A 25,989-nucleotide genomic window follows, 5' to 3' on the forward strand; every position below is an offset into this window, starting at 1 on the left:
TGACTGTCCATGGCTGTTCCACCAGTGACTGTGCTCTTTACTGTCCACCAGTTTGCTGTCGCTAATTTGAACTAGCCCGCTGGAAGAAGGTACTATATTCTGCGTATGTGCGATGACCTGGAATGTTTTTTGTTTTTTTTTGTAAAAAAAAAAAATTTTTTTACCTTTTTTTTTGTGTAATGGACACACCCTCAGATACGCCCCGTGTGTGTCACTGTATTGAAACCCCTGTACTTTAACGAATGCCGGTGTTGTGCCGAAATAGGTCACCTATCGAAAACTGTGACTAGGGGTCGCTGTGCAGCAAATGTCAGCGGAATACATCAGCGACGAAGAAAAATCGAAGATGGCAGCACTTTTTAAAGCTCGGAAAGGTCAGTCAGTAAATGTTTTTCGAGATATACCTAATATATTATTCTTCATGTTCAACTCCTCTAGCTTGCATTTTATATGTGATTGGCTTTAGCTGTCTTCATGATATAATATCTTCCATATTTTAAAGGAGTCTGCCTGACCTGTTCAACAGTTGAATGGCAGATAAATAGTTTTTTAATTATTCGAATGTTTTAATTTTATTTATTATCATTATTTTTAAAATAAAATCACGCAAGCAGTTTGGCAGAAATATATCACCTAGCTGGTGTTGGTTAGAGAGCAAGCTGTAATTCTGACAGTGTTGTAGCTAACTTGTGTGAGCAACCTTTAGTCATCGTTAAACTGGTTTGGTTTGCAGACTGAAAATGCCAGCAATAGTATATGGAATACACAGTCAACGCTCTGTTTTCGTAGTTAACAGACTGCATTTAATACTCTAAAATTGTATTACACAGAAAATGACATTAATTAATGCACCCTATGCACATGACATGTAGATATACTCTGAGTAGCCAGTTTGGATCACGCGCCGCCAATAAGCGCACGGACTTTTACAACCTTTAACCCACATTTTTGTGCTTGCTATATAAGAGCCGTGTACTGGCTTTCAAAATTCCCGTCGTTTATATTACACTTACTCATTAACCACAAATCTGTTTCAGACTCCACTAAACGCGACAGCATGTTTCAAAAAATGACAAATATGGTGCCTTAGAATGACAAGCTGTAAATCATCCTTTATTTCAACCTTCACTTTTCATGCATCACTGCAAGTTGTTTATTTATAGTGTAGCATACACTCGCCGTCCACTTTATTAGGAACACCTGTGCAGATTCAACCAGTTATCTAGTCAGCCAATTATGTGGCAGCAGCACAATGCATACAAAAAGGTTAAGAGCCTCAGTTAACGTTCACATCAAACATCAGAAGGGCGGGGGTTCGGGGGTCCCTCTGTCTAATTGTGGCATGGATATTGGCGACAGATGGGCTGTTTGAGTATTTCAGAAGCTACTGATCTTCTGGGATTTTCACACAGGTCAGTCTCTAGAGTTTACATAGAATGATGCGTAAAACAAACAAACAAGCACACAAACATCCTGTGAGCTGAGGGTTTGCAGACTGCAAGACCTTGTCGATAAGAGAGATCAGAGGAGAATGGCAGAAAGATATGATCTGCCAGGAAGAATATAATAACGCAAGTAATCACTCTACAACCATAGTACATTGAAGTCGAAATTAAATAATGTACAGTCACCTCTGAAACTATTGGAATGATGAGGCCAATTCATTTGTTTGTGCTATACACCAAAGACATTTGTGTTTGAGATCAAAAGATGGATAACAGTGTTTCCCTTAATTACATAGACTGTAACCTAGATCTGCCAGTTTAATTTGTCCCACTACAGTTTCATAATGAACCAGATATTTTCTTTAAAAATAAACCGTTCCAACACATGGAACCACTTTTGCAGCATTTTTTTGATGGCTTAAATGTATGCTCTAGTCGATTTTGTGTTTGACCACTTGTGAACCACGGTAAACTCCGTATCGTTTACCATGCTTTGTGGGTATGACTTTTTTTTGCTGTGTCATCACCATTCATAGCTATACAAGTAATGTTTTATGATTAAATTACTACTAGAACACAAAATAGTTTACAAGAGGACAAAGTTCGTCATAGATCTAGACTCTTAATTTTGCTCTCAATGTGCAGTAGATTGATGCATTTAACTTTAAAATGTACAAAATTTTCTTATGAAGATCAGAGGTCTACCCACCACAGTCTCACAAACTACTGTGGAAAACACTGGCAAGCAAAAGTATAGGAACATTTATACAGTTGTATAACGTAGGGCTGGACGATATGACCTAAAATCAAAATCTCGTTTAAATAAACAATTGACCTTGATTACGATTAATGAACAATTTTTTTTTTTTTGGGGGGGGGGGGTTGTTTTTTTTTGTCCTTATAGTTTACTGACAAGGTTTGTACTGTAAATATGCTCAACTATTAAAGGTGCAGTTATCAGATTTGAAATGAGTGTATATTTTCAAAAATAAATTAAATTCACAAAAGTAAAACATCAACTAATGTATTTTCAATATAGTATAGGTTGAATTGAATTTTCAAATGACTCTTTTTGTTTGTGTTTTTGCATTTTCCATACTGTCCCAACTTTTCAATTTTTGGAATTGGGGTTGTATAATGTCACCACGATGAATATGGGAATCACAAAGTTACATTGCTGGAACGGTATTTGGTACGTTGTTACAGCGAATATCTTCACAACGGAACTGTTAGGTGAGGGCCTGTTTATCGTTGCTTGCAGCTTTAATGCTTCTTCTACTCCTTTTCTCAAATGAATCGCATTTTAGAGGGGCTAAACATACCCGAAAACACCCCAAACTTTGCAGACGACATCATATTTGGTCAGTCTCATCTAAAGGCCTTGACAGTGCTAAATTCCAAAGCTTTTGAGTTTTCACTGCACAGTGTGGGCGTGGCGGTCTCACAAATTTTGATGTTTTGCCATGAAAAAGGAAGTTGTTATAACTCAAACATACAACGTCCAGTCTGCTCCAAACTTCATATGTTTGATAAAAGTTTGGGCCTGATGACATCTACATGGCAAAATTCAGTTATAGTCATAGTGCCACCTACTGGCGACGTGAACTGACATGTTTTACACTAACTCAGATGTACAATGTTCAATCTGCACCAAACTTCACGTTTGATGCGAATCCTAGCCTGAAGACATCTACATGCTAATATTCAGTTATAGTCATACCGCGACCTACTGGTAACAGGAAGTGATGTTTTACATTTATGTATTCCTAGCATAGATAAAAATATGCCAGCAAATTCTAAACAAGCTAGCAACATGCTAGAAACATGTTTACACATGCTAGCAACACTTTAAGTGCTAAAGCATGCTATTACTGCTATTAAAAAGGAAGTTGATAAAAATCAAAGATACAGTGCCTAATCACATTCGATACAAATCTGGGCCTGAGGTTATCCATATGTTAATGTTCAGTTATAGTCATAGCGCCAAATCAAACTTCACGTTTTATACGAATCCTGGCCTGAAGGCATCTACCTGCTAATATTCCATTATAGTCATAGAGCCACCTGCTGCCAACAGGAAATTACATGTTTTGGATCGAGATACATTCCTAATAACATATAAGTGATAAAAAGTGATAAAAAATGGAATGGCATTCCCCTGGCAGAGCAGCCCCAACGTGCACCTGGTGCGAGGGCCCATTCATCGCTGCTTGCAGCTTTAATTTTTGTTTGTTTTTTTAAACCACATGACATTAAAGTAACTTGCGAATTTTAAATAAAAATAACTAGCATTAAATTGTCATTAACTGCATCTGCAATCCCAACTGCGTTATGTGGTCTTCGCAGCAGATAAAGATAAAACCTGCAAATCAAAAACAAAGTGGTGAGTAGACTACTTGTTTAAAATTTGATATCCTTACCTTCTTCTTGTCAAGTGCTCTGGTGAGATTTTTTTTTTTTTTTAAACTAATAGAAAAAAAAAATAGAATTCACAGTGGTTTGGGTATTTTTCAGATTATACACTGGCTGAAGAATTGGCTCTTTAATGGAGGGCCATGCATCTGAAATATATCTTTTGTCCCAGGTGGCTCTAACATAGTCAGGTCCATAAGTATTTGGACAGTGACACAATTTTCGTAACTTTGCCTTTGTGCACCACCACAGTGGATTTGAAATTAAGCAGGCAAGATGTGCTTTAAGTCTAGACTTTCAGCTTTAATTCAAGGCATTTAACAAAAATATTGCATTAACTGTTTAGTAATTACAGCAATCTTTTACATAGTCCCTCCATTTTCACAGGCTCAAAAGTTATTGAACATGACAATCATAAATATTAGGATTATTTTTAATACTTGGATGCAAATCCATTGCCGTTAATGACTGCCTGAAATCTGGAACCCATCGACATAACCAAATGCTGAGTTTGCTGCCTTGAGATGCTTTGCCAGGCCTCTACTGCAGCTGCCTTCAGTCGCTGATTGTTTGTGGGTCTTTCTGCTTTCAGTTTTGTCTTCAGTAAGTGAAAAGCATGCTCAATTGGGTTGAAGTCAGGTGAACATTCCAGTTCTTTGCTTAAGAGGCTCATGGGTTGCATTCACTGTACTTTTTGGGTCATTGTCCATCTGTACTGTGATGTGCCGTCCTATCAGTTGTGCAGCATTTGACTGACACTGAGCAGAAAGTATTGTTCTGCACACTTCAGAATTCAACCTGCTACTTCTGTCAGCAGTCACATCATCAATAAACACCAGTGACCCAGTTCCACTGGCAGCCATACATGTCCATGCCATAACACTCCCTCCACCATGTTTGGCAGATGATGTGGTATGCTTTGGAGCACGAGTCCTTCCTTTTTTTTTTAAGCGAAGTCTAATCTGGCCTTTCTGTTCTTAAGCGTTACCAGTGGTTTACATCTTGAGGTAACGAGACGAAGGCGTCTCTTAATTGTAGACTTTGACAATAATATGCCTAACCCCTTGAGGGTGTTCTGGACTAGATGTTGTGAAGGGGTATTTCTTCAACAAGGAAAGAATTCTGCAATCATCCACTTTAGTTGTTTTCCATGGCCTTACAGGCCTTTTGGTGTTGCTGAGTTTGCCAGTGCATTCCTTCTTTTTAAGAATGTTCAACATTAGAAGAATGTAGTAGAAACATCACTAGAATTAGTGAATTCTTTATACTTACAGATTCCTTGAGTTAATACTGATGTCTGGTGAAAATTTCATGTGCATATATTTCATTGGAAATATTTACTGAAAAAAATGTTGACGTGTCCAATACTTATTTCCCCCACTGTATTTCCTTATCAAAATTTTCTCATGGTGAGAGATGTTATGTACAGTGTCCTCCACTAATATTGGCACCCTTGGGAAATTTGAGCAAAGAAAGCTGTGAAAAATATTTTATATTGTTTAACCTTTTGAGTCAAAAAATCTCCAAGGATCACAGCTGGAGAATTGCAGAAGAATTGCATCTTGGGGTCAAGAATATCTCCACAACTACAATCCAAAGTCAACTACATCACCACAAGTTGTTTGGAAGGGTTTCAAGAAAAAAGCCTCTACTCTCATCCAAAAACAAACTCAAGCATCTTCAGATTGCCAGACACTACTGGAACTTCAAATGGGATCAGATTCTATGGTCAGATGAAACCAAAATAGAGCTTTTTGGCAATGAACACCAGAGGTGGTTTTGGTGCACACAGAGAGGTAACTATATAGAAAAGTACCTCATGCCCACGGTTAAATATGGTGGTGGCTCTTCAATGTTTTGGGGCTGTTTTTCTGCCAGAGGACCTGGACATTTTGTTAGGATACATGGCATCATGGACTCTATCAAATATAAATGGATATTGAATGAAAACATGACTGCCTCTGCCAGAACCTTAAAATCGGCCATGGTTGGATCTTAGAGCAGGACAATGATTCAAAACATACATTAAAATCAACACAAGATGGTTTACTGACCACAAAACAAGGTCCTGCCATGGCCATCCCTGACTTGAAACCCATAGAAAACCTGTGGGGTGAACTTAAGAGGAGAGTCCACCAGCATGGACCTCGAAATTTGAAGGATCTGGAGAGATTCTGTATGGAGGAATGGACTCGGATCCCTTGCCATGTATTCTCCAACCTCATCAGGCATTATAGGAGAAGATTCAGAGCTGTTAGGGTGCCAATATTAGTGGAGGGCACTGTATGTTTGTGCCATCTAAAAATTTTTATATGTGGTTTACGTGTGCTTTACATGGTAGTTTAGAATGTTAAATTAAAGAAGTAAAAAAAAAAAAAAATCTGCCTATGACTTACCTTCATCATCTATCTTGGGGTACTGGTTTGGATACCAAGACAGAGATCAGAGAGTGCTACCTGATGTGTACACATCAGTGTGTACACAGTGTGTAGTTGAGAAACTGTCACTTAAACTTGATGTCTATTGTTTATTCAAAATGGATGTTTCCACAAAAGCATGTCTTTTGTTTGCTCTGTCTGAGCATATAAAGCTCATAAAAAGCTACCTTAACGGCACAGTTACAGGCCTGAGTGGCTATTGGTACTGTTCTACTATAGTGAACTTCAAACATTCATGCAACATTTTGGACTGAAATTGCAGTACAGCAACAACAGCAGACAGTAAAACGTGGCGTTAAGAACAAGCTGCCCGGCTAATGTTAGTGATGGCTCTAATGTTGATGATTACCTTCTCAAAACAGTGATTAGTATGGTCGGTGTAATAGATTTAATCAAGTACTGTGTCTGTATATTAACTGGTCCAAAGCTAATATTGCTCTAAATTAATTTAAAAGTAGAGAACGGGTTCTTTACACTGTTCAGTGTGTGTAGCCATGTTGATTTGACGTCACTCCATAAACGGGGAATCTTCAATTGGTGATAATTAGGATATGAGCTCATGTGAGCTCATGTGCATATGAGCTCATGTGCAGTACATCACACTTACATTGTGCCATTTCAGTTTTCCTCTATTTCAGCGTCTTATTTATTTAAATGCAGAAAACAGATGAGTGCTGTATTAGGTGTACCCAAGTGCAGTAGCTGCTGTTCTGCCAATGTGATATTTAACTTTTATCTGTATCTGAATTTATTTTTCTGCTAGTTTTTGATTATATATTTTTCTCACAGCCTGTCCCCTGTTTCCTCTGTGATCAATACAGAAAAATTATATTGAATTCAAAATCCAGTACATCATGTTCTGTGTGTTTCAGCCCTGAACAGAGCTGTGAGATTTGGCAAAAATTGCTTCACTCAGCTCGCAGGATTACCTGAACTCCATCAAATTCTGAGGCAGACGTGTCAGGATTATGCAGCAAAAGAACTTGCTCCGATTGCTGCACAGCTTGACAAAAATCATTCTTTCCCAGCTAAGCAGGTAAGTAACTTGAAGCTGCAGTACATAGCCCTTTTTGTTGTTGTTGTTGTTGTTGTTAAAAAATGCAAACCATCAGGTCAGTCACGAAAATATATGACGTGATGTGACGTGAATAACATTGATTATCTCGTTACAAAGGCACCTGTCAGTTCTCAAAGTTGATCTGAACATAAGGATCTGAGTGACTTTGACAAGGGCCAATTGTGATGGCTAGACTGGGTCAGAGCATCTCTGTCTTGCGGGGGTGTTCCTGGTATGCAGTATGTAATACAAATGTGGCCATTAAAAATACACGTCAAACCAAAAGGGATCCAACGATTTCATGTGGTATCATGCCTGTTCTGCGGGCACAGGAAATACAAGACCAGTAGGAGGCAGTCATGTTTCATTTGAATAAAGACTGCTTGCTAGAAGATAAAGTAGTTCTGTTGGACATATACTGTACAAGCTTATATACTTTTACCAAACAAACGGTGCTTTTTCTAGTATTGAAGCCTATGATCTGCTTCTGCTGTGAACCTCTCTCAGAACCATTTTGCAACAATCAGCAGAGCCCATTAAACTTTTTTCAATTAATTTAAATTTTATTTAAGCAGCTTTTCAGAAATATATAAACTCAGGATACAGATTTTAAGTGTGTGAATTTATCCCTATTGAGCAAGCCGGTGGTGACAGTGGCAAGGAAAAACTCCCTAAGATGAAATGAGGAAGAAACCTTGAGAGGAAACAGACTCAGAAGGGAGCCCATCCTCATGTGGGTAACAGCAGATAGTGTGAAAGTAAAAGAAAGTTAATTATGGTTTTTATATGAAGTCTATTTGTTGAACTAGTCCACTATTCACCAAAGAAGACCTCGGTGCAAAACTGCATGTGGTAATTGCAGTCCAAGCAGTACCATCCTAAGCAATCTCCAGACTGTGGCCGCCAGTTGATGAGCGCTCCATCCAGAGGTGGGGCATCAGGATGGATCAGGCAGGTCCGGAGAGCAGAAAGGGTCAGGATCACTGGAATCTCCATAAAATCATGTGTGGCTCGACAGAAAGGAAGAGGGAGGTAAAGAGAGGGAGAGATTATTAGGTATGCTTACTATCATGTGATGGATAAGACTGTGTGCTTTGCGTAAAAGAAAGTCTATTCATGGTAAGCTTGAGTAAATAAATATGTTTTCAGCCTAGACTTAAACACTGAGACTGTGTCTGAGTCCCGAACACTAATTGGAAGGCTGTTCCATAACTGTGCGGAATTGTATAAGAAAGGCTCTTCCCCCTGCTGTAGCCTTCACTATTCGATGTACTAACAAGTAGCCTGCACCTTTTGATCTAAGTATATGTGGCAGATCATAGAAGTCCAAAAGTTCACTTAGGTACTGTGGCGCGAGACTGTTTAGTGCTTTATAGGTCAGTACTAGTATTTTATAATCAATGCGAATTTTACTGGGAACCGATGCAGTGTGAATAAGATCATGGTGATGTGGTCGTATCTTCTGGTACTAATAAGGACTCTTGGAGCTGCATTCCGGGATAACTGGAGTTTGTTTATGCACCTACTGGAACATCCAGACAGTAAGACATTACAATAATCAAGTCTAGAGGTGACGAAAGCATGAACTAATATTTCTGCATCATGTAATGACATTATATTTCTTATCTTAGCAATATTTCTGAGATGAAAGGAGGCTATACTAGTAATATTATCTACATGAGCGTCAAATGAAAGACTGGAGTCAATCATCACACCAAGGTCTTTTACTGCTGCACATGATGGAATAGAAAGACCATCCAGAGTTACTATGAGATCAGAGAGTTTACTTCTAGTTACTACATTTGGTCATAGTAAAAGTATTTCTGTCTTGTCAGAATTAAGTAAAAGGTAGTTAATAAGCATCCAATGTCTATTCTTCTTTACACATTCCTCAACTTTATGCAGTTGCTGTCTGTCATCTGGCTTTGCTGAAACATACAACTGTGTATCATCAGCATAACAGTGGAAGCTAATTCCATGTTTACGAATAATTTGACCCAGAGGTATCATATATAAAGTAAAAAGCAGTGAGCCTAAAACAGACCCTTGTGGAACGCCAAACTTTACCTCGGTATGCGTGGAGAAGTCGCCATTTACATCTATGAACTGATGGCGATCGGTCAAATAAGACCTGAGCCAGGAGAGGGCTGTTCTCTTAATGCCAACAACGTTTTCTAGTCTACCAAGGATAATAGTATGATCTATAGTATCAAAAGCTGAACTAAGGTCAAGTAACACAAGCAAGGAGACACAAAACTGATCAGAGGCCAATAGTAGGTCGTTTACTACTTTAACCAGTGCTGTCTCTGTGCTATGATGTGGCCTAAATCGTGATTGATACATTTCATGAATGTTATTCCTGTGTTGGAATGAGCATAGCTGCTGTGCTACAAACTTTTCTAATATCTTGGAGATATAGGGAAGATTTGATATTGGTCTATAGCTGGACAATTGACGGGGGTCGAGGTCAGGTTTTTTAATTGGGGGTTTGATAACTGCTAGTTTAAATGATTTAGATACATATCCAGTGCTAAGGGAAGAATTGATTATTTTTAGAAGGGGTTCAATTACTCCCGGACAAATATGTTTAAAGAAACATGTAGAGCTGCAACAACTAATCGATAAAATCGATAATAATCGATTATGAAAATCATCGTCAACTAATTTCGTTATCGATTAGTTGTTCTGTGCGCGGCACGGGGGAGATTTACTCATTACGTTACTTCTGTTCTGAAAACAAACTAACCAGAAGTATAAGCCGCTTCGTATTTGACGGTACATGACGTCATACACACACTAGCATAAGCAAACACCCAGATTCATGGACAATGACTTTCTTCAGTTTACTGTTTGTCTGTTTTATATACTGTTTTATTTTATTCATTTATTTTAGTTTATATTGTTTATAAGTATTTATGCATTATTTTTTATGGATGCACAAAAACCGAAATTATTCGGCTTCTACAAGATTATGCACTTTAAAGACCAGTCTAATTTGATGCAAAGATTTGTACATTAGCAGGAATGCAGTACAATATGGAGGTGAAAGCAGTGGTCTGTTTATTTAAATATGAAAGTGCAATAAAAATGTTGTCCCTAAAATCAGTGAATAGTCGTGATAAATAATAGTGTTCTCAATATTGATCAAAATAACCGTGATTATCATTTTGGCCATAATCGTGCAGCCCTACTTCAGAGACATGGCTGCATACGGACTTCCCGTACTATTGTGCCTCCATACATAGCTTCAGGATTATTAAGGCAGTCAGGGACGTTACGCTTAGTGGTAACAGAACCTGCCCAATTCTGATTTCAGTTTTTGTGAATGAAAGGTGGTGCAACCACCATCAGCTGACAGGGAAGCGGCATATGATATTATACATGCTACTGTTGATAAGTTACAGTCTAAACACCCTGACGCTTTTGTGGTAATTACTGGAGACTTTATCCATTTAAATCTGGATTCCACTCTCCCAACTTTCCACCAGGTTTTTGACTGCACTACACGGGAAAACGGAACACTGGACTTTTTGTATGCAAATGTTAAAGAAGCATACAGAGGTACTATCCTACCTCCACTCGATGGATCAGACCATAATTTAGTCTTGTTAACACCTCAGTATGTTCCTGCTTTATGGGATTAATTTTCCGTCAAAAGTATTGCAGTCACGGATTAAAAAAATATTTTCAAACATTTAAAAACGCATAAAAATATATTGTACAAAACTGAAAAATAAATGCAAAGTTATCAGAATAGCAAACAACGAGGTCAAGGATTGAAAAATCATTAACGTGAATCAAAAATTTAAAAACGCATTTACAATTATATTGCACAAAACTGAAACATGAATTCAGTTTTCTGAATTGCACACAAAATCATGTTTCCTTGGTTATATTGCTCTGTTTTTCTGCTCTCTAACATTTTCTGGTAATGTTTTCTTTTTTTGAACACTTATGCTGTTTTCCCTTTGTTTCCACATTCTCCACTTGTTTTTCTGAATGTTGCAGTTCGAGATTTATGTAAATCAGGGCGGGCTTTAGCATCACCATTGGTCCACTGCAGCTCCTCTAGCCAATCAATCGAGGAGGAGAGTTGACGTCACTCCAATGCGACTCATGGCTGTTGTGTTCATGGACATACATAGACTCTGCGTTGGCCGATGGATCGTAGGTCTACGTCTGCGCCATATTGGTCCGGGCAACAGTAATAAGTCTCAGCTTATATTATAGTTTATATTATAAACGGAATTACAGATAATCGAGATTTTCATCTTCACTGTAATTTTTCTGCAAACCGACTTTTATGACCAGCTCCTCGTTTTGGCAGAGCGACTGACATATTGTGAGTCTTACTGTAATTACTTGGCTGCTAACTTTTCAGACCTGGAGCACAAGAAAATCTAAAAGATTTTCAAAGATCAAAAGATCAAGATCAAAGATCAGAAGATCAAATTCCGAAGCCTCCTTGTGAAAGCAACTATCTGGTCCTTGGAGATGCTGACTGCAGCAGGGCATTGACGGCTGATCAGTGCAGTCTGTAAGAAGCGAAAAATGAACCTAGTTTTGAAGACATTGTTGTCATCCCACAGAACTGCACATGGTACTGTCAGCATTGCAATAAACTAGCAATTGCCCACCGATTTCTTTTTTACAAGCCAGGTAATCACTGTTTTTTTTTTCCTGGCTGTAGACACCTTGTTCTCCTTATAAGAATTCTATGGAGACAAAATGTATGATAGTTAACATACAATCGCACCACTAAATAAATGTAGAATGACAGCTGAATGTTAGAAACAATCACGCCCAAATACTTAATTTAAGAGGCTTTCTTACCTTTTGTTTGTTGCGCTTAGAAACTGCATCGCTATGCTTGGAATAAAATGCCTTTGCCTCCACTGCTGTTTCTTATAGAGAATGCAAATGCCTGCAGTGACTTGAATTAGATAGAATTTATAACTTAGGACCCTCTCTCCAAGACACAAATGTATAGTGATAGGGATAAATTATGTCTCACACACTCATCTTGAAAATGTAAATGTTTTCATCTATGTTTACTGCATTTAGACCTTCTTTAAAATATGTATCCGCCCCAAATTACCAAATGAAAAGACAGTTAAATGGTTAGGACAACTTGTTAACTACTGCAATTCTAAGAACGACTGGTAACTTGTTAATAGTTCAAATATGATTTTATAACTGATCTCATTATTATGACAGTAATTTTCAAGTATATTGTTTTTTAATCCAATCTCATTATTATGAAGGTCATTTTAAAGTGCTTCAAAAAACGCACTTTTTTCGCACAAGACGGACAAAAACTTGATACTGTAACTGTTGTCGTTGTACTCACCGAGTTGTGCAAAACTTTTATAATGTACACATTATGAATTCACAATAGACGTGAATGAAAAAAGAAAACTTAATGAGACTACGAACTTGAACAATATAGACTTTATATCTCACAACTGTTAATTGAGTAATATTTAAATCGGTGGACTGAACTGAATAATATTTAGGTACACTTTATCTCGTGTATAGCTGCAATAGCTGAGTGCGCAATGAAGTGTGGGTTTACATAACACATAAATGATCCGCTGCATTACACTCATGAAGCCACATGTAAATGGATTTCCCGATGCCCTTATTACTAAATATTTTTGCCCATTATTAGGCTATTTTTAAATTAATGTTTTATTGTGGATATTTAATGTTTTCTCGAGATTACCACATTAAACGTGCAATTAACAAATTATCAGACACTATCAGAGAATGATGTTCAATCCTCAGCTCAGGGGGAGTTTATATTTATTCAGGGAATTGAAAATATATGATCAAGTCATATTTGTTTCATCAAGTCAATCACGTGGAACCGATGTACGAATTTGAATCAAGTAAATTCACTGAGCTTTTTTCAGTGTATGGACTTATGTGTTCACTTAAACCATGTTTTTAAATAGTCCAACTTTAAGTCTAAGCAAAGTACAGAAGTTGCCATTGGCAAGAAAGGAGAAAATGGAATTCATTCAATGCTAATTTATGTACACATACACACACACAAATCGACTTTCTACACTGAAAAGAAATGCTCATTATAAAGAAACACAAATCGTTGTACATGTATCAGGGCTCTATGGTAACTATTTCTTTTAAGAGCACTTGTGCTCCTGATTACCAAAATTTAGGAGCACAGTCAAAAATTTAGGAGCACGGTTGAAGTATAGTTTGTTTTTTTTGTTTTTTTTAAGAGATGGTAACATTAATGTGCCACAATATAACACATAAGTAGGCATGAGAAAACTTGAGCTTGTCAATTATGACAGAATTTAGGAACATAGTCTGAGCCATGACAAATTAATTTACCTTACCTTCTGATAAACTAAATGTAATATTTTCAGTTAATTTTACAGGCTGTATGCAAAAAAAAAAAAAAAAAAAAAAAACAACCGTTGACCTGTTCCACCTTGTAAACAAATACAAAAAACCTCAATGTTCAGTCTTTGAAGTCTGCTCCTCTTAAATATATTTAAAGCTACACTATTAGACATTTTCCACTGTCATGGTTCTGGGCTGGAGCCAATTCTCGAACCACTCTGCATATATTGTGTATATATCTGAATAATCTCATATAGGATGTGATTGGGTAAGTTAATTTACCTGTCAGATGCAAAGTGCTTTAGTTTAATGGTGTTCATTAGAGATTCTCTGATCAGGATTTTTACAGCCGATACCGATCCAGATACCAATCTCTTTTTTTGCTTCAGCTTTAATTAGGAGGTTTGTCATAAACAGTTAAATGTAAGTTCTTTGCTCTTGGTCACGGTCAATTGAGTTAAAATAATAGCATTGAGAAATACTGTTGGTTAATTGATAAATAAATGTTAGATTTCCAAGTATCTCAGGAATCTCATTTATGTCTTCAGATCTCCGTCAACCCTTTCAGCCTGTTCTACAATTATTAAATATTAGTTCTGTGCTGCTATGAGCTAGAAAGTGTGGTTTACCGAAGAGTTCAGGCACCTGGACAGTCCGAATGAACACACACACTGACACACATGAATGTTCACAGAGACTTCCGGTTTATTCATTCAAAACAGAAGTATTTATACACATTGTACACATTGATAACAGCAGTGCGTGGATGGTTTCTACTGGTGCAAGTGCTGCCAGCCAGATAGACGAAACAAAACACACAGCACACTATGAAAATAAGTCTTTTCTAGAGACATGTGCCAGCTATAAGAAAGTTGATCAGCTTATTTAAAGATGTAATTAAATTAATACATTCATCATAGGTATTTGATAGCAGTTCATAATATAAGAGAGTACATGATATAAGAGAATTTCCTTTCAATAAACAAGCATCAAATATTTATTTTTAATAAATAACTTAAACAATAAAGAGTCCTAATTGAAAGTAGACTAACAAAACATGATCCATATTAGGAAAAAGGCTAATAGCTTTCTAAGGAGATAGCCTACTAAGCTTAATGTCAAATTGATATTAAGTGCAACCCATAGTAATTAAACATCATTTATCATTTTATTTATATTTCATGAAGTTATTATAATATCTATTTTTTATATTAAATGATTTATTTATAACTAAGCACATTTTCTGTCTTTACATTTTATTTGTTTTTGTTTATCAGTTGTTCCTTTTAGATGGGTTCCCCCAGTACAGTGTTGCCATGTCTGCTGATAATATTGTGTTATTCTGGGGGATTAAATCAAAACATGAAAACTGTCTAGTGATATCTGGAAACCATGAGCTTAAATGATGTGAATGCGCTGTGCATGTGAGCCGGGACGAGTTGGTGAAGAGAGTGAAGGAGAGCAGCAGTGTACTGTATGTGTACAGACTGAACAGTTGCTACTCTTGATTATGATTGGTGAGGAATTATTTAATAAAGAAGTTTGAATTAAAACCCACCTTGTAGCGTTAACATTATTATTAATTTACCGCTGTCTCTACACGAGCAGGTTGCCGGTGCAGGTCATTTTGCGGGATCAATAAAAGATGGCGGTTGTGAGGTCGGGAAGTTGAGAGAAGCAGATGATGTACAGAGTTACTATCTTCATAATAATGGCTTCTTTGCAGTATTTACACACTTGTTCGGTTGACTGAGGTGATGAAAAGCAGTGTGAAAGTAACTGTTGTGCAGTGTAGATGTATTTTGGAGTTTTAGTTTTTATCCCAGTTGTATTATACAACTATGAACAGGTCACTCGCACCGGTGCTCCTAAATATTTATTCACAGTCGCACAAAGTACTTTTCAGTTACAAATGCGAGTGAAATGGTCGCACTGTAGAGCCCTGTGTATTATGTGACTCGATCACGCTTACTTTGAATAATTGAATCTTGTAATTAGAAACTTGTTTAAATTAGGTTTAGCATAACTTTTGATGGGAAACTTTATATTTTTATGTGAACCATATGTAATGTTTTTCTTAAATCTAACCAACCACATGTTCCATTTTTAGTGTATTATATGTTCAGCTGCAGTATGTTGTTCCGTGTGCCACCTAGTGGTTATTGTGTGAAGCACAACAAATGAATTTAAATTCTTAGAACCTTGCCTGCAGGATACTGCGTGATCACATGTGACGAATCGCGTAAAACCATGTGAAAAAGGCATTCTTAAAGGCCACATCTGTACCTACCAAAAGTGATCCAGGGAAAGACACCTGGTGAATTTGCAGGGTCATGGGTGCGCAAGGCTCCTTAATGGGCGTGGATTGCAAAGACTAGCCTGTTTAGTCTGATCTGAAGAGCTACTGTAGCACAAATTGCTGAAAAAAATTAATGCTGGTTATGATAGAAAGATGTCAATACACAGCGGACTGGACAGAGTGCCTATGCTGACCCCTGTCCACCGCTGAAAACGCCTACAATGGGTATGTGAGCATCAGAACTAGAGTGCTGGAAGAAGGAGACCTGGTCTGAGGAATCACATTTTCTTTCACATCATGTGGATGGCCTGTCTGATGCATGTCTGTCATTTACCTGGGAAGAGATGGCACTAGGATGCACTATGAGGCAGTGGCCTCTTTCAGCCAGATAATGTACACTGTCTGAACTCTGCAAAAATTGTTCAGGTGTGATTTGAAGCACAAAGTTCAAGGTGTTGACTTGGCCTCCAAATTGCTCAGATCTCAATCCGAGCATCTCTGGGACGTGCTGGACAAATAAATTTGATCCATGGAGGCCCCACCTCGCATCTTGCAGGACTTAAAGGATCTGCTGCTAATATTTCTGTACCAGATAACACAACACACCTTCGGGGGTCTTTTGGCAGCACAAGGGGGACATACACAATATTAGGCAGGTGGTTTACATGTTATGGCTGATCTCTGTACATATAATTTTGATGGCTCAGTTTGTTTTTGTTTGTTCTTGCGTACAGCTGCTTTCAAATAGTGATACTGTTGGCAAAGCATATCTGATCATGTTTATGCAGGTCTTACAATGTGTGCTTCAGTTATTGCTTGTTTTGCAGATTCAGGAACTTGGAGCAATGGGTGTGTTGGCCATGGAGGTACCAGAAAATCTTGGGGGAGCTGGAATGGATTATTTGGCCTATAGCCTGGCTGTTGAAGAGATAAGCAGAGGTTGTGCATCCACTGGGGTCATCGTCAGTGTCAATAATGTGAGTCAGACTGAAAATGTTTGGAAACCATTGGCCTAGTGTCAAGGTAACAAATATGTTTTCCAATTAGGTTGACTATCTGTCAGTCTGTCTATCCTGTGTGTCTGTGTATATATGTGTATCTATATGTGTGTGTGTGTGTGTGTGTATATATATATATATATATATATATATATATATATATATATATATATATATATATATATATATATATATATAATGTATGTATGTATGTATGTATGTATATATATATATGTGTATATGTGTGTATATTTACACACACACACACTGGCCAGCCACTTTATTAGGAACTCCTGCCTCATTCAATCATGCAGTTGCCCAGTACGCCAATCATGTGGCATCACTGCACTGCATAAAATTATGCAGAACAGGTCAAGACCTTCACTTAATGTTCACATAAAACATCAGAATGAGGAAAAATGTAATCATCAGTCAAGAGGCTACAGTGGGTAAATGCTCACTGAAACTGGATAGATGAAGATTGAAAAAAATCACCTGGTCTGAAGAATCTTGATTTCTGCTGTAACATGCAGATGGTAGGGTCCGAATTTGGTGTCAACAGCATGAATCCATGGATCCTGCCTTGTGCAACATTTCAGGCAGGGGTGGTATAATGGTGTGGGCAATGTTTTTTTTTTTTGGCACACATTGGCCTATTTAATACCAGTCAAACATCATCCGAGTTATTTTTTTGTCCCATTCTCCCCTCTGTCTATGATTGTTTTGATGGTTAATATGTATGGTGTTGTTGTGATTGATATATCTATCCATCCATCCATCCATCCATCCATCGATGACCAGGTGCATCACTTTATGGGCTCAATTTTACAATGTGTGTGTCCTACTGAGTAATAGTATGGTGTTCCTAATACAGTGGTTGGATATAATACCCACACTATTAAAACACTGCTCTATATATTCATGCACAACACATGCTATTAGCAGAGTGGCTGTGGCACAAATCCATGACTATCCATAGCGTGTCCTAGTGCCTGTATCAGCTTTTCATCACATAACGGCACCTGTGAAAGCAGGCTTTCTGGGGGTTATTGGTTGAGTAGTGTTGATAACTTTTTATGATGGTAGAGTAGAAAATTTTTTTAGCTAGTTTGACATTAAAACCTCAATCTCAAATGGTGCTCTAGTTTGTATAGTGTGCACTGTCTAAGGTATACCAATGTAAATGGTTGTTTCAACTTGCTTTGGTGATGGAAATCATAACAACATGCAACATTATGATTGAAGAGCTATTCTGCACCATCCAGTGGAAAAGTGATCAGGCCACTACTATGTCTGTGCCAGTGCCCTTCTGAGAATGAATGGTATATGGTCTGCATTTATATAGTGCCTTTTAGCGTTAGTGGTTCTACAAAGCTCTTTACACGGTTTCTCATTCATGCATTCTCACACACACACACACACACACACTTGCACACCAATGGCAGCAGAGCTGCATTCAAGGTGCTAGCCTGCCATCAGGAGCAACTTTGGGTTCAGTGTCTTGCCCAAGGACACTTCGGCATGTGGCCAGGGATTGAACCGCCAACCCGCTCTACCACATGAGCCACAGCCATATTCACAGAATGTTTGAATACAGGAATGCTGCTTGATGATAAGCTATTCCTGGAGGGTTGTCAGTTGTACATTATTCTTTCTTTCTTGGAACTGTCTCTGCTTCAATCCAAAGATAGAATGAGCATGTTCTTTAATTTATGTAGAAAAATGAAGGATGTTAGATTAATGCTATATATGTGCCAACTAGCATGATGATTGGGCTAAAGTCCAGGTGTTCCTTATCATATTTTGAAATTGGATTTAATCTTATTTTGCCTTAATTATTAATCTCTAATATTTGATATATTGTACTATGCTGTTTACATGAGCACTGGAAAAATCTGCAGAAATCAGATAATGACTAGACTATTAATGTTTATGTAAATATGTTGTATTGAAATTGGGCTTACTTTTATTGGAAGTAAAAAATGTTCACCATAAACCTACTATTTTCATACACTGTTCTCTCTTTTCCAGAAATATAAGCTATGATATATGCATGCAAATTTTTTCAGACATTTAAGAAATAACTTAGGAATTTCACTTCCAGCATGATAAGCTGCACCCTGTGGTCCAAATGTATGAAATTACAAAGAATGCAACAGGCTGTAATGTAATGTTAATTGTATTTCAGTCATTATATCTGGGTCCTATTCTGAAGTTTGGCACAGAAGAGCAAAAACAGCAGTGGATATCACCCTTTACCACTGGAGAAAAAGTAGGCTGCTTTGCTTTGAGTGAGCCAGGTACATATTTCTGTCTTTCCATGCTTTACAAAACATCCAAACAGAGAAGGTCATTTACGCATCATGTAGTGCACATTTGCTGCATTGATAATCATAGTATTCCCAGGTGCCTTGATGGTCTTGATATCACAACATGAGAAGGTGACCTCGAGTGTGTCACTCTTCCCCATCCTCAAGCCATGTACTTCTTTGCAGTAGGTGTGGTAGGTAGTTACAATAGCAGTAATTTAGCAGTAATTTAGCAGTAGCAGTGTTTAGAATAGGTTCTGTATCCACCACGCTGCTAACCAGGTTAAACTGAAGATGAATGAATGAACGAATGATGAAACCATTGTTAGAAATAAATAAATAAATAAATCATGGCATATTCTAACCCTGCCACATTGGACATTGGATGGTTTTAAGATAGAAGATGGTTTCACAGTGTAAAAATTAAACATTCCATGGACTTTATTTATTTCTCTAAAATGTTTAAGAATACGCTGTTATGGTTAGGTCTCTGACTGTTAAGTTGTTGGGTTCAACATTTGAATAATTTTTCACTCATTGAACCCACCCCAATGCCACCTGTGTTCAGAAAGCTCCACCCACAGGGCCTACAGTGACCAATAGAGTACAGTTCAGTTAGTGTTACCAAGTTCAACTATTATAAGGATTAGTAAGATCATCATTAGTCACTGCAGAATATTAAGGAACTGTGGAGCTCTCTCTATACAACCAGCAACTTTAATTAATTATGCTTTATTAAGGCCCGAGCACTGCTGGTGTGGGGCCCTATTGGATCTGCTCCGTTTATTATTATTATTATTATTATTATTATTATTATTATTATTAGGGCCCGAGCACCGATGGTGTGAGGCCCTATTGGATCTGCTTCGTTTATTCTTCTTCTTCTTTTCTCAAATGAATTGCACTTTTGAGGGCCTAAATATACTTGACCATTCACGGAACTTTGCACATGCATCAGAACCGGTGAAAATTTACATCTGATAGGGGTTCCAGAATTGAGTGTGGCAAAATGGCTCAATACACCATCTACAAAATTTCACCGATGTGCGCCTTGCGCTACGTTTCACCTACATGTACGAAATTCGGTAAGCATGTGTGCCAATACGTACAAAAAAGTCTCTTGAACCCATGCCCTAAACTGAACAAGAAGTCAGCCATTTTGATATTTCTCTGCAATTCTTGCTCAGATTTGACCATTTACAGGCATTTTACTTTAATGAACTCCTAGAGATTTAATTGGATCCACTTCATATTTGGTCAGTCTCATTTAAAGGCCTTGATGATGCTAAATTGTGAAGCTTTTGAGATTTCGCTGCATGGCGTGGGCATGGCGATCTCACAAATTTTTTATGTTTCACCATGAAACAGAGTTATAACTCCAATGTCCAATCTGCTCCAAACTTCATAAGTTTCATAAGAGTCCTGCACTGAGGACATTTATGTGCCAATATTCAGTTATAATCATAGTGCCACCCACTGGAAACAGGAAAATTTTATCAAAAACAACCATATAAAAAATGGAATTGCTTTCCCTTGGCAGAGCAGTCCCAATGTGCACCCGGGTGTGAGGGCCCATATATTGCTGCTTGCAGCTTTAATTCTTCTTATACTTCTTATACAGAATTAGCTGATAAATCCAGAAGCTTCCTTCTACTGACTAGCTTGGTTTTTTTTATTCACCTGTCTGTTCCTTAGCCTCTAAAGTGGCTCTTATCCAAGTTTTAGCACTAAAACACCCAATATTTGTCTCATTATGATTAATGACTAGCTTAATTATTGTCGTTAAAAAGATGTTAAAACTCAAGGTATGGGTCAGGTTTCCGTCATCAGCTATTGTTTTGCTGCAGTGACTTCTGGGACTTTAATGGAGGAACTTTAACGTACTATGTTTTGTGTATGACTAAATATGTGATGTCCGGAAAAGAATGTCATATTTTTTACTTGTATTCAAGAAAATCAGTAAATATATGTGTCAAAAAAAAAAAGTATGTTTAGTCTAAAAATATACATACAGTATCCCTGACCACATCATCAGGTGTATGGGTTTATTTGTTCTGAAAGGCAATGGCAGTGATGCAGGTGCTGCCTCCACGCTGGCACATCAGGAGGGAGATGAATGGGTGCTAAATGGCACCAAGGCCTGGATTACCAACTGCTGGGATGCATCTGCTGCAGTTGTCTTTGCCACAACAGATAAGAGCTTAAAACACAAGGTACTATCTATTGTGTATTACCATTTTCTCCTCACCACCATTTTTTAAATTAAAAATTTATTTTATCTTTGTTTGTTTTAGCCCAACTATTAAACTTTTAACGGTCTCAGTAATTGTGGTAATATACAGGTTGGGAGGCTTACTTAAATTTATTCTGTTACATGTACAAATTACTTCATAAAAAATATAATCAGTAATGTAATCAAAGTATCACAGAATGAAATTAATGTAATCTGATTATTTCTGGATTACTTCAAAGTCACATATGTAAGTAAAGTCAAGAGAAAAGCAATATGATCTAACATACTTTTATTTAGAGCTTATTTTAAAACATGTTCAAAATTTGAAAACCATATTCTGGATTTCCAAAAGAGGACACTTGAACCTTCTGCCTTCATTGAAACATTTGAATCACCATGTAATATGGAGCAATGTAATATCATGAAATATAAAATTACCTTATATGGCCATGGGCATTATTTCGACTCAGGACAGCTGGCATTTGCTGCTATTGTCAAGCAACTGTTTGATGCCATACACAACAGGGCTTCACCTTTGCGTGTTCACTGAGAGTAGGCTAATGGTTGAGAGGCAGGAATTTGGCCAATAGTTGCTGCAAGCCATTTATAATCGACCAATTGGTGTCTGAGAAGGTGGAAATTTCAGACAGGGTTAAAGCAATGCAAATATAAACATAGGTTGCAGCATTAGACTATAAGCACATCATAATGAAACTAACAAAAGCATTTCAGAGAACAATTTGTGTTAATTTCTACCAAATTAAAATTTATTTGCGTATGCACCAGGAGGTTGTTCATGTGAGCCACGACTAGCAAGAGAGAACCAGAACCATAATCATGCAGCTGTCTATATTGTGTTATGTCAAAAGATTAATTTATTTGGTTTTACATGAAAAAATTTTTAATCCTGATATGATTCCCTTTTTTTTTTTTTTTTTTTTTTTTTTTTTAAATACACAAAATGTACCTGTACCAAAATGTTTTGGTGTTACTCCCCAAGCCTGTATATATATGATTAGTTTCTGTGAATTCTCTTTTCCAATTGAATTATACTGCCATGGGCAGCTAATCCTGAAACAAGGAATAACACTGTTAAAAGCAGTTAAACAGTGAAATCTATGTACGGTCATGGGGAAAAGAAAGTCCAACCTCCTTTCCTTCTGTTTTTATTTATCAAGGCCTAAATAACAATTGTATGGTCCTCAGGTAACAACAAAAAACACAACAGATTTCAATATGATATAATTTTTATTTATTTTTTTTCAAAAAAAGTAAACATTCAGAAACCAGGTGGGGGAAATAAGTAAACCCTATAATTCAGTAATATGTAGAACCACTTTTAGCAACAATAACTTGAAGTAAACATTTTTTTTCAACATTGCTTCATTTAATTGGTATTTGAGGGCATTTGTTTATGCACAGCTCTCTTAAAATCCTGCTGTAGCATCTCACTAGAGTTTAGGTCTGGACTTGACTTTTTCATTCAGATTCAGATTTCAAATTTGCTGGTGAGATCATTGTGTCCTATTGCATGACTCAATTTCGGTGTACTTTCTTTTTCCCATGACTGTATACTGGATGAACAGCAATTAGATACTAAAACATATGGAAAGAGGTGTGTATCATGCAATGAAACAACATAATGTTGCCAATTGTGTGATGCATTGTAATTATTTTAAACTTTTTTTTGCTTCCAATACAAATGTAGTTTACATAGTTTACATTTATATTTCAAAGTGAATATAGTTTTGCTGTATATTCTCAGGGAATCAGTGCCTTCCTGGTACCTATGCCTCATCCAGGCCTATCTCTTGGAAAGAAAGAGGATAAGCTTGGAATAAGAGCATCATCCACAGCAAACCTGATTCTGGAGGACTGTCGTATTCCACTTGTTAACTTATTGGGCCAGCGTGGGATGGGCTTCAAGATTGCCATGGTGAGACTTCGCTTACTAGCATTGTGTGTAAAGCTTGATGTATAGTGCATAAAAAATTCTGGTTCTCAAGTTAAGCAGTGTCTCTGATGCTGTCTCTTCTGATGTCCTCTATGTAGGGGGAAAACCCCCAAAAACATGTGCACTTTAAAGAGATGATTGTCACATTTATGTGTTTATTAATAAGGTCAGAATTGCATGTAACCTCTGTTTTAGGCCCTGCCTGATCATGTCTTGTGCATTTTCTGAATAGCACTTAGGTCAGTGAGTATGTCTGAGGCCTGAGTACTATTGTTCACAATTTCTGTATTAAATCTGTACTATGCGTATGTAACTCAACTCTAAATATGGCCCAAAGTGATAAGTGTTGCACAAAATACCAACAATGTTAACATTTACTGTTCAGTACAGTGGTTATGTAATCTGGATCTTTAGTAATGGGTTTTGTATTCTGTTCATATAACAGCAAACCCTGGACAGTGGGCGCATCGGTATAGCATCACAGGCTCTTGGGATTGCACAAGCGGCTTTTGACTGTGCAACTGATTATGCTCAGAAGAGGATAGCTTTTGGAGCACCGATTGCAAAGTTGCAAGCAATACAGGTTCAGTACACAAATGCCAAGTTTATTTATGAATATGTCCACATCAGGTTCCACTCTTGTCAGCCAAGAACAAGAATCTGATGCTGTCATAGGCACAGAATCATACAAACTATATATGTATACTAATGTTAATATAGTAATATGCATATTAATGTACACAGAGTATATTGCTACTGACATATGACTAATATTACTGAACGTCAGTCTTCATTGACTTGAAGAGAATCTTTCTTTTAGGAGCTCATAGAGTCATCTTTGAATTGTATAGTTAGGACTTGCAACACTAGAAATCATTTTAACAGAAATCTCTCCTCCAGTTTAAGTTGGCAGACATGTCTGTGGCTATAGAAAGTGCTCGTCTTCTCACCTGGAAAGCTGCACTCTTACGAGATGGAAAGAAACCCTACTCTAAGGCTGGTCCTTTTTTCTGTTACATGTGGTTAAGTTTTTACCTACATGTTCTCATGCTCAACAATATATCAAATGTCATATGAGTTACTACTTTCCATCTCCCCTTTTGTTACAGGAAGCTGCTATGGCAAAGCTGACTGCATCTGAAGCAGCAACATTTGTTTCTCATCAGGTAAGAAACAACTCCACACTTAGAATAGTTAATGTAAAATAAAGTGTCTAACCCTTCTGTCCTTTTCCAAATAAAGGCCATTCAGGTGTTGGGGGGAATGGGTTATGTAACAGACATGCCTGCTGAGAGACACTACCGCGATGCCCGGATCACTGAAATCTACGAGGGGACCAGTGAAATTCAGAGACTTGTCATTGCAAACGAGATTTTGAAGGAATATCAGCAATAGAGCTGAATTGCATGCAGCAAATGCATGTCAACACAGCAACTCCTCAACATTCTTAAATGACTTTTCACATGGCAGTGCGTGCCATGGCGATGCTTACAATGTCACAAACATATTCTAAATGGTGATATTCTAAATGGTTTGCCCATGTTGTCATTTTTGGATATTTAAGGCTGACTTTGCAGGTGTAAGAAGAGCAGTCATTAGACCCTGTAAAAGATAAATTTTTAATTCTGCAAGAGGGTGCCTGTCCTGCTTGCTTTTGCCAGTGCAGGATCTGTTTTCACTGCATTTTTTGAGAAATATCTAAGATAATCATCGAAGGATTCTCCTAAATAAGAGGATTACTTACACTTGGCCAAACGATCTTCGTGTTCATCAGTATATTAAGAAATTATTACATTTAAATTATAATATTAAACAATTACTGTAGAAGATTAAATGTAATAAAATAAATGAATGTGTATAGTTTAGATGTTTCTATATTGTATGTGTTAACATTTGAGAGTTAGAAAATGCTACTTTTTTCCATCTCTTAAACTGACAGCTGGAAGATGAGTACCACAGGTTGTGAGGGGTTTTGCAGACATACAGTCGTGTGAAAAAATAAGTATGCCCCATGGAAATTGTTGGCTTTTTTAGCATATTTGGATAAGCAAACAGTGCCTATTAATCAAGTTGATATACTTGAACAAAATCCCAAGGAAAATTAGCTTTTTCAGTCATATGTTCAACAGAAATATCAATAGATGTGATATTCTTCTGTGGAAAAATGAAGTACACCCTTGGCCTCAGAAGGCGACTTTAGCAGAAATAACTTCTGTAGGCATTTTGCATAATTTTCCACCAGGCTTGATGAATTTTTTGACTACTTTTCCATGCAATATTCTTTCAGTTGCAAGATGTTTTATGGTTTTCTTGCAGGTACTGCCAATTTCAAATCCCCCCCACAACATTTGAATGGAATTCAAATCCGGCCTTTGACTAGGCCATTCCATAACCCTCCATTTCTTATTTTTGAGCCCTTCCTTGGTGGATTTGCTAGTGTGTTTAGGATCATTATCCTGTTGTAAGGTCCAC

General features: G+C 37.3%; 1 protein-coding gene across 1 annotated transcript; it reads left to right on the forward strand.

Annotated features, from left to right (window-relative positions):
• The first annotated feature begins 76 nt into the window (after positions 1-76).
• On the forward strand, positions 77-25,382 carry acads (acyl-CoA dehydrogenase short chain). The gene is made up of 10 exons (XM_053645756.1): positions 77-374; positions 7,168-7,331; positions 16,851-17,000; positions 19,210-19,321; positions 21,392-21,543; positions 23,329-23,499; positions 23,963-24,100; positions 24,418-24,517; positions 24,631-24,683; positions 24,760-25,382. The coding sequence occupies exons 1-10, from the start codon at positions 308-310 to the stop codon at positions 24,910-24,912; spliced, it is 1,260 nt and encodes a 419-aa protein (XP_053501731.1). The 5' UTR covers positions 77-307; the 3' UTR covers positions 24,913-25,382.
• Positions 25,383-25,989: the final 607 nt, after the last annotated feature.

The sequence above is a fragment of the Ictalurus furcatus genome, chromosome 16, assembly GCF_023375685.1.
Source record: "Ictalurus furcatus strain D&B chromosome 16, Billie_1.0, whole genome shotgun sequence".
NCBI lineage: Eukaryota > Metazoa > Chordata > Actinopteri > Siluriformes > Ictaluridae > Ictalurus > Ictalurus furcatus.